At 45.7% G+C, this 15,258-nt stretch overlaps 1 protein-coding gene across 3 annotated transcripts in view; it reads left to right on the top strand.

Annotated features, from left to right (window-relative positions):
* The window catches only part of EVC2 (EvC ciliary complex subunit 2), a 526,400-nt gene that overhangs the window by 2,816 nt on the left and 508,326 nt on the right, over positions 1-15,258 (top strand). For 2 of the 3 annotated variants that reach the window (XM_078678485.1, XM_078678484.1), the window contains exon 1: positions 7,786-8,296. The exons of the other annotated variant lie outside the window; for it this stretch is intronic. In XM_078678485.1, the coding sequence (XP_078534611.1) occupies positions 7,925-8,296 (372 nt within the window). In that variant the 5' untranslated portion in view covers positions 7,786-7,924. Of the gene's footprint in view, positions 1-7,785; positions 8,297-15,258 lie in introns of those variants that run through there. 3 annotated transcript variants of the gene reach the window in all.

The raw sequence follows: 15,258 nt of genomic DNA, 5'->3' as shown, positions 1-15,258 counted from the left end.
AAGTTGGACCTGCTTTGTTCTACTTGATAGTGTTGTTATCAGATATGCAAATATGTTTTTTTTGGCTTGTTTTTTATCTGATGCTGTTATCATGCGAAAAAATATTATCTAATGTTTGATGTTTTCTAATGGTTCTATATTATTGTTGTTAGACCTAGCATATCTAGGCGTGATTACCCCTGATTTTTTTTTTTGCATTTGCTTCCTTTGCTTTTAGATGCTTTGGGTACATTGCCACTGCTGATCACTGTCAAAGTGCAAGAGTTCCCTGTTTAAAATGTAATGGGATTGATTGGCCATGATTGGTATGTTTACCTTACTAGTAAAATCTCTAGTGATGTACACTGTGTGTGCAAGGGCTAGCAATGCAAGAGCACACAGAGAAGGAAACTCTGGCCTTCAGTGTAGGGGCTGCGCTCAGAATGCTAAGTAAGAATGTAGTCCTGTCAAGTGCAACCACTGGTCAAGCCTGACTTTCCCTTTTGCATACGCATTGGGCACCCCTGTGGTAGATCCCAGGTCACCCCATGGCAGGTAAAAGGAAGAACGTATACGGAGATGTGTTATTTTCTGACAGCGAAAAACTCTCCATTTAGTTTTTCACTGCTGTAAGGCCATCCTGCCCATAGGACAGAATGGGGGAGGCTAGGTGTTGTGTTTGTTAGCCTAGTTTCCTGTCAGTTTTCTATTGGAGAGGTGAAGTTTAGTAAGTATGAAATCACAGTGTCATAACACATCTTTCTGTGAAGATGGTTGTGTCACTGTGTGTTCAGAATCCACTCTTTTAGAAAGTGGCTGAGTTTTGTGTTCTGAGCATTTCTGTGCATCTCTCAAATGTGAAAGGCTGCCCTGCATCTGAAGAGGATGGGGGAGGAGAAGCCCAGGAGGTGAAAAGGCCGGGGCTGGTGCTATAAACCAATTGACCCATCTCCTGCTAAGTGATTAAGAATCCAGACCCCTAGTATCAAAGGGAGCGAGGTGACACTGGGAGAGAGACACCAAGAACGGATTTAGGGAGAGGTTAGGGACCCCTAAGCACATACGAGCTTCAAAGACATTAAGGGGCATAACTAGGAGAGTTGAAACCCCTGAAAGTGGGAACGAAGCAGATATGGATTGAGATTGTAAAGTCTTGGACCCTTTCTGTTGTCAAGAGGGACCTCTGCTAAAGAAGGAGCAACTGAAGAGACTGTGGTGGAAAGACCAATCCTTGCTTCGTGATCTGGGGCTGGTCTGCAGTGTGTTGGTCTAACTAAGGGAGAGGCTGTTGGGACTGTGCTTGGAGGCGTGGGTCCCCCTGCTTGAAGAAGAATGTGCTTTGTGCTGGGTCTTGTAACCCCCAAGGGCCCGAGGTGAGCTGGCTCCCTGTTTGGAAATACAGGATCATAAAAGTTTCCGGAGAAGTCCCAGCAACTCGAGGTACACATGCTTTTGCAGTTTGAGACCCTCAGAAGTTGTGACGTGTGATCGTGGGCACGCAGGAGTAAGTTAAGTCTCGGATGCGCTGGGTGCGTGTCGAAGTGCAGGCCAAGGTGTTGATGAGGAGCCCCTGGTCGTGGTGTGCACGGGGAGACGAGGTAAGGCTCGGACATGCTGGGTGTGTGTCATGATGCAGCCCGGGTGTTGGTGAGGAGCGCCTGGGCCTTGTGTGCACCAAAGGAAGACACAATACTCTGACGCGCTGGGTGCGTGTTGGGGTGCAGCCAGGGCCCTGGTAAAGAGCGCCTGGCCTTCATAGGCACCAACAGAAGAAGTGAATCTCGGACGAGTCGGGTGCGTGTCGTGGTACAGCCAAGGCGTTGGTGAGGAGCACCTGGACATCGTGTGCACCGGGAGAAAAGGTGAGGCTTGAACGCGCAGGATGCGTGTTGAGGTTCATGCGGAGCATTGGTGAAGAACGCTGGAATGTCATGAGCACCAGAGAGAAGGCAAGTCTCGGACGTGCAGTGTGCATGTCGAAGTGCAGCCTGAGGCGCTGGTGAAAAGTGCCTGAGTAGGGGGTGCACTTAATTGGAAGTAAAGTCTCCACAGTGCTGAGGGCGGATCTCAGTGTGGACTGAGACCTCTTGAAGGAGGGCCAAGTCATTGGGCCCTCTGAGTCACTCGCAGCAGCCCGGACCGGCAGCCACGGAAGAGCTGAGCCACCGGCCCAAGTCCGCCACACCCTGTGACGGAGTTCTGGATCAAGGCCCAAATCGCGGACGTCGGGGAGGAGAGTGGGGTCACGCCCCCAGGTAATGTGGATCAACACCTGGTGTGGGGTGTGGGCCTGGAGGGACACTCTCTCGGCCTCCCGTTTCAGACAGCTGCCAGAGTCGTTGCTTCGGCTCGGATCCCGACCCGTGCTGGCCCAAGAAGGGGCAGTGCTGGGGCCGGAGTGGGAAGCAGTACATTTGTGTCATCATTTGTTCCATAACGGGGGCACTGTTAAGAGAGCATGTAAAACTGTTGTATTACACTTCGCATTATTGCTGCTAACGGAGTATCGAACCGTCGTATGACGCCTGACCTCATTTGGGCCTCAGAAACTACATTCTTTGTGCGCTATGCGCTGCGTTATTTTTCCTTTGCGTGTTACCCGATTGTAATGTGGCGCATTGCATTGTTTCTTCAGTGCACAGTATCTGAGTATAACGTGGCACAGTGTATTATTTCTTCATTGCACTGTACAGGATTGTAGCGTGACCCATTGCTTTGTTTCTTCTTGGTCCAGGACATGCTGGTGGTGATACGCATTGCATTATTTCTTAAATTGTAAAGTACATGACTGTGGTGTACGAATGGCATTGTTTCTCTGTTGGATAGTATAAGAGAAGATTTTTACGCATTGCAGTATTTGTTTCCTTTTGCAACGTGTGTGATTCTAGAAATACGACTGGCCTAACCTTTTGGAAACGGTTAGAAGTGAGCTTAACTGTTGGTTATGAGCGGTGGTTGGGATTAGAACCTACCAACCCACCAGAAAGAATACTACCCATTCTTTAATGTTGATATTGTATTGTGTGGTCGTATCGTATAATTGCTTATATAAAGATATACTCATTTTATCAAAACTCGTGCAGAGTCTATTTGTGGTGATATCATGGGGTTACTGTGAGCGTGGTTGCACATATTGAATACTCGTGCCTTGGAGATAAGCCTGGCTGCTCGTGCCAAGCTACTAAGGGGGTGAGCAGGGCTAACTCAGACAATGGCCTTACTTAGCCTAACGTTGAAGCGAGGTGTCGAGGACTCCCGCCTCCAGCATTTGGTGACGGCGGTAAGCGATAAGGACCCCCACTTTCAACAATTGTCTTTTATGGTTTTATCTGCAAAACCAAATAAAGACTATTAAGATGACTTAAGTGGGATACTGCTTTTGACACCTTTTATTACTTCCAGCTGATAAGTTGCAGCCCTTCTAATATAGCACATTGGGCTATGAGCCAGCATCAAGGAGTTGCATGCAAACTGCAAGCCATGATTTTATATCCTTAATGTTTTTATCTCAATCCGTTCTTATTCTAAGTTAACAAAGAAAGGTTCCTTTGGGTAGTAATTATTTTGTGTTAGTGAAGACAATCCTAATCACTGCATTATGTTTTGAATCCTGACATTGTATTTATCGGGACTATGCACTCTTAACATATAATATCTCTATACACATAGGTCTACACTTGAACGTTACATGACTCCTACACCTCCATTATCCTCACTGTTTTATGTATAATTTCTTTTACTTTGATTTACACAATTGTATATTTTATTGTCTCTTTGTATGTAAGGTAAAGCGCTCTAACACCCTACACTAGGATAAGTAGCACAATAAAATAATTAAAGAAAGAATCACTTAGTAAGTGCCATTTAAATAGTTATTTGTGTAATTATTCATATTCATATTCATATACACAGACACATCTGACATTCTTGCAGTGTATGCACATCGCTAACATAAACTGGGTTGAACAAAGTAAAAAATGTAACTCCTAATTATGGTATGGTTACTCCTAATTGCTTGTTTAGCGCTAACAAGCTGTGGCCCTATGTATCCTCCATTGCCTTGGCATCTAGGTAATAGGCCTCAGATAGGCCCTAGCAAGGGTGCATTTGAGCAAAAGATGGGCTTTTAAACAGGCCTTTGTTTTGGGACCAGCTGGAAGTGAAAATAAGAAGGCACTGTCGCCGTCTGCAGGTTATTGCTCCAAAAGCAGGCAGTGTGTAGAACCTGCTGAATTATGTCTTGGTTTTGGAAAATTACACCAGAATAAATTCAGCCTATCTGACTAAGTTGGGAGGATCTATAAAATAACTGATAGATCCGAGATCCAATGAAATCCTCATCATTTCCTGCATTGGCTGGGATTTCTACGTGAAACTTAATGGGCATAGTCCTCTTTTGATAGCCCGTGTTTGTAGGGAATCCCCCCTCCAAGGTTGATAAATACTAATGCTCTGGTAGTCATAGCTACAGTTAAAAAAAAAAAAGTGCACAGCAAGAATAGAACATGATACGTAGATAGACAGTGATTCTGTGGAGAAAGTGTGATTGGGTCTCGAGATAACTCCATGGTTGTGCAGTTCTATTAATAAGTGGCTGCCTGAGCACAAAAAACAGGTTTGGCAAGAGATGCCGTCCTGGAGGTAATGCTTAATTTGTACAACAATGACAGCTACTTTTTGGTTAGAAGCCCGCAGCTGGTACTACCAGTGTCAGGGGTGCCAAATACTAAAGCTGCCAAGTCTTGATTCCACCTCTTATCAATCAATCAAACCAGATTTATATAGTACTGCTATTCAACCATGAGGGTAACCAAGTGCTGAGAGCAAAGCTGCTCTGGTGAAATCAGTCGAACAGCCAAGTCTTGAATCCCTTCCTGAACTCCAGAAGAGAGGGTGATGCCCAGAGGTGGAGGGGTAGGCTGTTCCAGGACTCCACTGTGAGGTAGGAGAAGGAGCGTCCTCCAGTGTTGCTCTGGCAGATATGGGGGGGTGTGCATGAGGGAAATGGAAGTGGAGAGAATGTGTCTGGAGGGTTGGTGGAAACTCAGGCGGGGTTGATTTACACTGATCTTTAATTGTGAAGTGCTTGGGTTAACATCTTGAATTGACATCTCTTGTGGACGAGAAGCCAGTGGAGTGTTTTGAGGTGAGAGGTGATATGGGCTCATTTGGGGAAGTTGAGGATGAGAACACAAGAATCGGAAACCGACATAAGTCAACCAATGTAGCCAAGGTGTATAACACTTAAAACGTATCTGATATAGGTACACTATGGTTAGAGACAGAAAACACAGTGTTGGAAAAGGCTGGGTCAGACGAAGATATACAACCCTATTGAGGTTGTGGCTTATAAAAATAGCCTAAAGGCAACACCTGAATCTTTCTAGAGGTGGAAAGAGTGAGAGAAAGTTGGAATAAAAAAATGTCAAGCTAAGTTAGGCAGATCAAAGTTAGCCACAATACAGTCTCCTCCCAATGCTTTGGGTTCAGGTCCAACACACGCCGAACCTTATTAATATGTTAGAACAGAAAATGGCCTCCACCCAATGTACACTAGTCATTCCAGTGTATTACTTTGTTTTCAAGTTTGGAATAGTGTTCAAAACTTACTTCTTTAAGAGGAAAAAATTGCCCAAAATAACAACAAAAAGGGTCGTCCAGCAGGTAACATTAATATTGGAGGGTACAGGAAATGGCAGGAGCAATTTTGATGTTGAATATTGACTGAATTGTGAACAAAACAGAGTTCACTACTAATTTTGTTGGAAAGAAGTGATACAAGGCCGCTAAAAGAGGTGGGTGCAGATACATTTTGCTATGCTTTGCAGCGTAGCTTTTTAAAGCATAGGACTACCCTCATGCTTCTCCGGGTTTGCTAAGACATAGCGTTGCTTTGGGACAAGTAGAGAAACACAGTGGGGATATTAATGTGGATATAGCCAAGTGTGTAGCATTTTTTTAAACTGTGATTCATTGTTTAGACATTTTAACTCTATGGGAAGCTTGTTCCAAAGTTTGGGGATGAGATCTGAAAAGGACCTACCGCCCCATCTGGCCTTGTAAAATCGAAGTACCTTCAAGAATCGACCCATAGAAGATCTCCTAGCCCTAAAGGTGGGGTGAAGAGTCAAAAGTGCCCTTGTCATAGTGGATCCGTCGATCGTAAGCCCTCTATGTGCTAGACAACCTTTTACAGTGTATCCTTGTCTCAGTGGGGAGCCAGTGCAGAGAAGGTAGAGCACTGTTTCCTGAGGCAAATTTGGGACTCAAGTATAGGAATCTTGCTGCTACATTTTGGACAACCGGAAGCCTTTTGTTGACCTATTTGGGGAAGCCTATATACAGAGAGTTCCCGTAGTCCAACCAGGAAAGAACAAGGGATTGGACCACAATTCTTCTGGAACACTCAGGATAATGTCTAGGATTTAATGACGTGTTCTGCAGGTGCCAACACAACCCAATACAAATGTTTAGGCCTGTGTATCCATGGAAAGGGACTTGTCTAGCCACATCCCAATCCTTTTGATAGGGAAGGAGGAGAATGGGTGGATTGACTAAACATTCTGGCCAGTCTATAGGTGTTTGGTGTCAGGTCTGTCCCCCAGAATCATCAGCTCATGTTTTTCCCCCTTTCAGTTTTAAATTGCTACTATTTTTCCAAATAGGGAGCGTTGGTCATTAATTGGATTCTTACTTAAAGGCCACAATCAGTGCCCAAACTCCCCTCTTTAGTTAATTGAGGTACAGCAGGGGCAGCCATTGAAGTAGCTACAGGAAGAGTGCCTGATAAGCACCTGAGCTGTAACAAATGGAACAACCTTTGAAAAAATTGCATTGAATAAGGCAGTAAGCTTAGTAGACCTTAGTAGATCTGGTTGGAGTCTGTTTCCCTCTCAAGGTAATCTTTTTAGAGTGCCTATTTTTCTTGTTTTTGAAGGAAGAACAATATCAGTGTTGGAGGAATATACTTCTGCCACAGTATATATTAAGTTAGAGGTGGCGCATGTGTTAGAAACTAAATTAGAAGGCAGAACACACTGGTTAGCAATGATTTCACCAACACCTGTAATTAATCCCCCTGTAGGGATAATCCGAGCTCTTCAACCAAAGTAATTTCCTTGCTAATGTCCTCTACCGCAGAAGGTAAACAAAATGTAATTATAAAGGATTTGCCAACGGAATGCTTGAGTTCACTCAAGACTCGGTTGCCCTATGTAGCTCTATGCACCTCCTCTGGGGCAGAAAGGTGTTGTGTGGGGAATGTAGTCCTGGCCCCAAGCAACCTCCAACACAATAAAGATAATCTTTTTATTTTAAGTAAAATATCTTAAACAACTAATCCAAAGGTAGAAGAAATACATGTTAATTCAGAATTCCTCTCACAAACAGCCACAGATGTTTAATAGACTTCTAAGATAATGTCTTTAAGTCATCACTATACCTGGGTGATCCTTCGAGACATTCACAGAATAGGAAACATGTTTGGCATCACCAATAAATGTAAAGGTAAACGTGGAGTCCGAGTATCTGAAATCTGTGAACAGGCAGTCCTTCTCTGCCTTGCACTTATGGATTCCTAAATTGCTATCCTTCTTGGTGCATTCTTTCCTTGAACACATCCCCATAAAATAACATCATGTGAAAGCTACCTTGTTCCCCTAAAGCTGGTGTCACCATTAGGGCTCCTGGAGCTGGCCGGGTGGATGGCTAAGCAAGGAAGGACCTGGGCTTGTTACAGGAGGCAACGGATTTGCAATGGAAACGCGGCGCTTTCCAGGAGGCGTGCAGGGCAGATGGCGGCGGCGCGGGTCCTTCTGAACTTCGGAGGGACGTCCTGACAGAACTGGCTCTGGGTCCGAGGGGATGCACGGCTCCCCGAGGGGCGCAGAAGTACTATGAGATCTTGAAAGCAGCCCTCGCCAGAAAGCCCGTCCCGCTCTGAGGGATGCCCGGCGCTGTGCCCAGGACTCCTCGCCCTCAGAGGGCCCCCCTGGCCGGTAGCAGAGCCCTGCTCCCGTGGTGTGCGCTCATCTTTGCCCCCCATCTGCTGGCGCTTGTCGCATCCCTGGGCTCCTGGGGGACACTGGGCCCGAGCAGTGAAAGGGACAGTCCGCGGGAATGCTCGAGGTGGACATCTGATTGCACAGAGCATCCTGCCCGGGAGTCGCAGTGTTCGCATCCTGGGTTGATGTGGACACATGCACGCCGTGCACCCTGGGGCCACCTAGACCCCCCGCAGCATCAAGAGACTCCAGTGTCACCCAGGAGAACTTTACAAGTGCCCACATGGACGGACACTGACGCAATCTGCACTCAGGTAAGAGCACACATCTCAAATTTTGATTTCTATAGCGCTTGCTGTCGGAGCCATGGTGTTTCACAACCAGGCGCCACGTTCAGTGCTGGAACTGGAGAATATACTCTGGGAACCCACACATTGGGGTCAAGGTGTGGCACATTAAAAGTGGCTGAGCCATGAGGAGCGGAGTCATGTAAAGTGGAGTCTAACAGCCAACTTATACTTATTTTTTAAAATGATGCTGCATAGACAATGGGAGCACAGACAAATGTGACAGTAAACCTGTTCTGGCTTAATTGGTCACGGAGTCCGCATTTTGAAACATCTTACAGGGTTAGTGGAGTGGTGTGGCTCACTGGTTAGAGGCAGCAGACCCGGGAGCAGAAGTCTGCCCGGGACCAGGGTTCAATTCCCGACGCGGCAGGGTCGTGGACCAGGGTCAGCGGACTCGACAATTCTCGCCTCGGTGCCTACTCTAACCTGGGGTCCCACTCGGCAACTCTGGGCATTAGCTTGCCTAATCTCCACAACGGCCCCATCAACGCCGGGGATGCCTGGCTCCACCTTGGGGATTCCCAGTAGGGACCATCCCACAGGGAAAGCCAGGACGGGTTCCCCAGCGGTATACAGCGCCGGGACGCCCCTTGCTGGGGCAGCTGTGCGCTTTACAAGTATACAACATTTAACATTTAACATTTAGGACACCTGCTGCAGAGATCTTTGTGTGCCCAGCAAGTTTCAGAGGATCATAGTAATGGTAGGGTAACTCTGGTGGTTAATGCAGTTCCGGGAGAGTTCTGAGTTTGTGTCCAGTTGTAACGCATACGGTAGCATAGAAGGTCAATGTGCTATCTGAAAACACATCTTGTAATATGCAGGCAATAGATGTGTACCCTTTGTGGATAGGGACGCGCTGTATATATAAATGTAATATGCCCTTATTGAGGGTGGTACAGACATACCTCGTATGGAACATCGTTCGATCCCTGTGTTGCTTTATGCAGACAATCTCATCCTTATTTTCAGAACAGCGTTGGGTGTGGAACTTCTGCTTAACTCTTTGGTGCACTTTATGGATAGCCTTGATCGGAGTACTAACTTTACCAAATCACATTATGGTGATCGGCCCCCGGTTCACCAAGTTTAGAACTTTCCAGATTAAAGACAGTATTGTTAGACGTCACTATTTATCTTTGTTTATGTGTTTTATTTGATTCACCTTTGACCTGGTACTCTTTGGTATCTGCCAGGTGCCATATGCTCACCAAGAGCACTGCCTCCTTTTTTGATTTTTCGACCAAGTTGGGGCACACATCCATCAAGGTGATATTTGATATTTATAAAGGAAAGTGTGTTCCTGTTGCTGCCTCTGGTAGGGAGACTCTGCTAATTTGTCGCATTAAACTTAATGGAGAATACATTTTTTAAGAAGACTTTAATGCCTTCCTCAAAGTTCCTCTTCTTATATAATTCCTGAGGAACTTGGACATAGGGTTTTTGGTCAACATTCTGCAGGTGCGGCCCTTACTTCTTTGGTTATTGGTCTGGCTACAACTTGAAAAACATTTCATTCGTTTTGTTTCAGAGGATTGTTTGGCCCTTGATCTTGTGTCCAGTATAGCTTGGGGTGGCCTGAAATTTTTAACAATTCGGACACAGTAGCCACAGGTTATATTGCTTCGACCAAGATAGCTTTCAAGGCCTTGAAAGTGAAAGATAGAGAGTTAGCTGTATTGTGCAAATCCCCTGTTAGAGCCTATTTTGTGTTTTTAAATTTCCTTCACCATAGAGCCGTATCTAACTTTCAATATGTCAAACAATCATCGCTTTTTCCTGACATGCGTTAGACTAAACTTAATCCATCATCTGTTAGCTATCCCCCATGGTAGCTCATTCGATTCTGTTTTTACTCTCTGCATTTGCAACAGCATTTGCACTCAGGACACTTTGCACTTTAGAATGACTGCCCTTTTTACCAAAAACGTAATAAGTCCATTATTGTCTTTCTGCTAGTTGGCAAGCATTTCACATAAGTTGGACCTGCTTTGTTCTACTTGATAGTGTTGTTATCAGATATGCAAATATGTTTTTTTTGGCTTGTTTTTTATCTGATGCTGTTATCATGCGAAAAAATATTATCTAATGTTTGATGTTTTCTAATGGTTCTATATTATTGTTGTTAGACCTAGCATATCTAGGCGTGATTACCCCTGATTTTTTTTTTTGCATTTGCTTCCTTTGCTTTTAGATGCTTTGGGTACATTGCCACTGCTGATCACTGTCAAAGTGCAAGAGTTCCCTGTTTAAAATGTAATGGGATTGATTGGCCATGATTGGTATGTTTACCTTACTAGTAAAATCTCTAGTGATGTACACTGTGTGTGCAAGGGCTAGCAATGCAAGAGCACACAGAGAAGGAAACTCTGGCCTTCAGTGTAGGGGCTGCGCTCAGAATGCTAAGTAAGAATGTAGTCCTGTCAAGTGCAACCACTGGTCAAGCCTGACTTTCCCTTTTGCATACGCATTGGGCACCCCTGTGGTAGATCCCAGGTCACCCCATGGCAGGTAAAAGGAAGAACGTATACGGAGATGTGTTATTTTCTGACAGCGAAAAACTCTCCATTTAGTTTTTCACTGCTGTAAGGCCATCCTGCCCATAGGACAGAATGGGGGAGGCTGGGTGTTGTGTTTGTTAGCCTAGTTTCCTGTCAGTTTTCTATTGGAGAGGTGAAGTTTAGTAAGTATGAAATCACAGTGTCATAACACATCTTTCTGTGAAGATGGTTGTGTCACTGTGTGTTCAGAATCCACTCTTTTAGAAAGTGGCTGAGTTTTGTGTTCTGAGCATTTCTGTGCATCTCTCAAATGTGAAAGGCTGCCCTGCATCTGAAGAGGATGGGGGAGGAGAAGCCCAGGAGGTGAAAAGGCCGGGGCTGGTGCTATAAACCAATTGACCCATCTCCTGCTAAGTGATTAAGAATCCAGACCCCTAGTATCAAAGGGAGCGAGGTGACACTGGGAGAGAGACACCAAGAACGGATTTAGGGAGAGGTTAGGGACCCCTAAGCACATACGAGCTTCAAAGACATTAAGGGGCATAACTAGGAGAGTTGAAACCCCTGAAAGTGGGAACGAAGCAGATATGGATTGAGATTGTAAAGTCTTGGACCCTTTCTGTTGTCAAGAGGGACCTCTGCTAAAGAAGGAGCAACTGAAGAGACTGTGGTGGAAAGACCAATCCTTGCTTCGTGATCTGGGGCTGGTCTGCAGTGTGTTGGTCTAACTAAGGGAGAGGCTGTTGGGACTGTGCTTGGAGGCGTGGGTCCCCCTGCTTGAAGAAGAATGTGCTTTGTGCTGGGTCTTGTAACCCCCAAGGGCCCGAGGTGAGCTGGCTCCCTGTTTGGAAATACAGGATCATAAAAGTTTCCGGAGAAGTCCCAGCAACTCGAGGTACACATGCTTTTGCAGTTTGAGACCCTCAGAAGTTGTGACGTGTGATCGTGGGCACGCAGGAGTAAGTTAAGTCTCGGATGCGCTGGGTGCGTGTCGAAGTGCAGGCCAAGGTGTTGATGAGGAGCCCCTGGTCGTGGTGTGCACGGGGAGACGAGGTAAGGCTCGGATGCGCTGGGTGCGTGTCATGATGCAGCCCGGGTGTTGGTGAGGAGCGCCTGGGCCTTGTGTGCACCAAAGGAAGACACAATACTCTGACGCGCTGGGTGCGTGTTGGGGTGCAGCCAGGGCCCTGGTAAAGAGCGCCTGGCCTTCATAGGCACCAACAGAAGAAGTGAATCTCGGACGAGTCGGGTGCGTGTCGTGGTACAGCCAAGGCGTTGGTGAGGAGCACCTGGACATCGTGTGCACCGGGAGAAAAGGTGAGGCTTGAACGCGCAGGATGCGTGTTGAGGTTCATGCGGAGCATTGGTGAAGAACGCTGGAATGTCATGAGCACCAGAGAGAAGGCAAGTCTCGGACGTGCAGTGTGCATGTCGAAGTGCAGCCTGAGGCGCTGGTGAAAAGTGCCTGAGTAGGGGGTGCACTTAATTGGAAGTAAAGTCTCCACAGTGCTGAGGGCGGATCTCAGTGTGGACTGAGACCTCTTGAAGGAGGGCCAAGTCATTGGGCCCTCTGAGTCACTCGCAGCAGCCCGGACCGGCAGCCACGGAAGAGCTGAGCCACCGGCCCAAGTCCGCCACACCCTGTGACGGAGTTCTGGATCAAGGCCCAAATCGCGGACGTCGGGGAGGAGAGTGGGGTCACGCCCCCAGGTAATGTGGATCAACACCTGGTGTGGGGTGTGGGCCTGGAGGGACACTCTCTCGGCCTCCCGTTTCAGACAGCTGCCAGAGTCGTTGCTTCGGCTCGGATCCCGACCCGTGCTGGCCCAAGAAGGGGCAGTGCTGGGGCCGGAGTGGGAAGCAGTACATTTGTGTCATCATTTGTTCCATAACGGGGGCACTGTTAAGAGAGCATGTAAAACTGTTGTATTACACTTCGCATTATTGCTGCTAACGGAGTATCGAACCGTCGTATGACGCCTGACCTCATTTGGGCCTCAGAAACTACATTCTTTGTGCGCTATGCGCTGCGTTATTTTTCCTTTGCGTGTTACCCGATTGTAATGTGGCGCATTGCATTGTTTCTTCAGTGCACAGTATCTGAGTATAACGTGGCACAGTGTATTATTTCTTCATTGCACTGTACAGGATTGTAGCGTGACCCATTGCTTTGTTTCTTCTTGGTCCAGGACATGCTGGTGGTGATACGCATTGCATTATTTCTTAAATTGTAAAGTACATGACTGTGGTGTACGAATGGCATTGTTTCTCTGTTGGATAGTATAAGAGAAGATTTTTACGCATTGCAGTATTTGTTTCCTTTTGCAACGTGTGTGATTCTAGAAATACGACTGGCCTAACCTTTTGGAAACGGTTAGAAGTGAGCTTAACTGTTGGTTATGAGCGGTGGTTGGGATTAGAACCTACCAACCCACCAGAAAGAATACTACCCATTCTTTAATGTTGATATTGTATTGTGTGGTCGTATCGTATAATTGCTTATATAAAGATATACTCATTTTATCAAAACTCGTGCAGAGTCTATTTGTGGTGATATCATGGGGTTACTGTGAGCGTGGTTGCACATATTGAATACTCGTGCCTTGGAGATAAGCCTGGCTGCTCGTGCCAAGCTACTAAGGGGGTGAGCAGGGCTAACTCAGACAATGGCCTTACTTAGCCTAACGTTGAAGCGAGGTGTCGAGGACTCCCGCCTCCAGCATTTGGTGACGGCGGTAAGCGATAAGGACCCCCACTTTCAACAATTGTCTTTTATGGTTTTATCTGCAAAACCAAATAAAGACTATTAAGATGACTTAAGTGGGATACTGCTTTTGACACCTTTTATTACTTCCAGCTGATAAGTTGCAGCCCTTCTAATATAGCACATTGGGCTATGAGCCAGCATCAAGGAGTTGCATGCAAACTGCAAGCCATGATTTTATATCCTTAATGTTTTTATCTCAATCCGTTCTTATTCTAAGTTAACAAAGAAAGGTTCCTTTGGGTAGTAATTATTTTGTGTTAGTGAAGACAATCCTAATCACTGCATTATGTTTTGAATCCTGACATTGTATTTATCGGGACTATGCACTCTTAACATATAATATCTCTATACACATAGGTCTACACTTGAACGTTACATGACTCCTACACCTCCATTATCCTCACTGTTTTATGTATAATTTCTTTTACTTTGATTTACACAATTGTATATTTTATTGTCTCTTTGTATGTAAGGTAAAGCGCTCTAACACCCTACACTAGGATAAGTAGCACAATAAAATAATTAAAGAAAGAATCACTTAGTAAGTGCCATTTAAATAGTTATTTGTGTAATTATTCATATTCATATTCATATACACAGACACATCTGACATTCTTGCAGTGTATGCACATCGCTAACATAAACTGGGTTGAACAAAGTAAAAAATGTAACTCCTAATTATGGTATGGTTACTCCTAATTGCTTGTTTAGCGCTAACAAGCTGTGGCCCTATGTATCCTCCATTGCCTTGGCATCTAGGTAATAGGCCTCAGATAGGCCCTAGCAAGGGTGCATTTGAGCAAAAGATGGGCTTTTAAACAGGCCTTTGTTTTGGGACCAGCTGGAAGTGAAAATAAGAAGGCACTGTCGCCGTCTGCAGGTTATTGCTCCAATAGCAGGCAGTGTGTAGAACCTGCTGAATTATGTCTTGGTTTTGGAAAATTACACCAGAATAAATTCAGCCTATCTGACTAAGTTGGGAGGATCTATAAAATAACTGATAGATCCGAGATCCAATGAAATCCTCATCATTTCCTGCATTGGCTGGGATTTCTACGTGAAACTTAATGGGCATAGTCCTCTTTTGATAGCCCGTGTTTGTAGGGAATCCCCCCTCCAAGGTTGATAAATACTAATGCTCTGGTAGTCATAGCTACAGTTAAAAAAAAAAAGTGCACAGCAAGAATAGAACATGATACGTAGATAGACAGTGATTCTGTGGAGAAAGTGTGATTGGGTCTCGAGATAACTCCATGGTTGTGCAGTTCTATTAATAAGTGGCTGCCTGAGCACAAAAAACAGGTTTGGCAAGAGATGCCGTCCTGGAGGTAATGCTTAATTTGTACAACAATGACAGCTACTTTTTGGTTAGAAGCCCGCAGCTGGTACTACCAGTGTCAGGGGTGCCAAATACTAAAGCTGCCAAGTCTTGATTCCACCTCTTATCAATCAATCAAACCAGATTTATATAGTACTGCTATTCAACCATGAGGGTAACCAAGTGCTGAGAGCAAAGCTGCTCTGGTGAAATCAGTCGAACAGCCAAGTCTTGAATCCCTTCCTGAACTCCAGAAGAGAGGGTGATGCCCAGAGGTGGAGGGGTAGGCTGTTCCAGGACTCCACTGTGAGGTAGGAGAAGGAGCGTCCTCCAGTGTTGC

Source organism: Lissotriton helveticus, chromosome 2_2, assembly GCF_964261635.1.
Source record: "Lissotriton helveticus chromosome 2_2, aLisHel1.1, whole genome shotgun sequence".
NCBI classification, from domain to species: Eukaryota; Metazoa; Chordata; class Amphibia; order Caudata; family Salamandridae; genus Lissotriton; species Lissotriton helveticus.
Note: the sequence above shows the minus strand (reverse complement) of the source record. Positions and strands in the feature narration are given on the sequence as shown.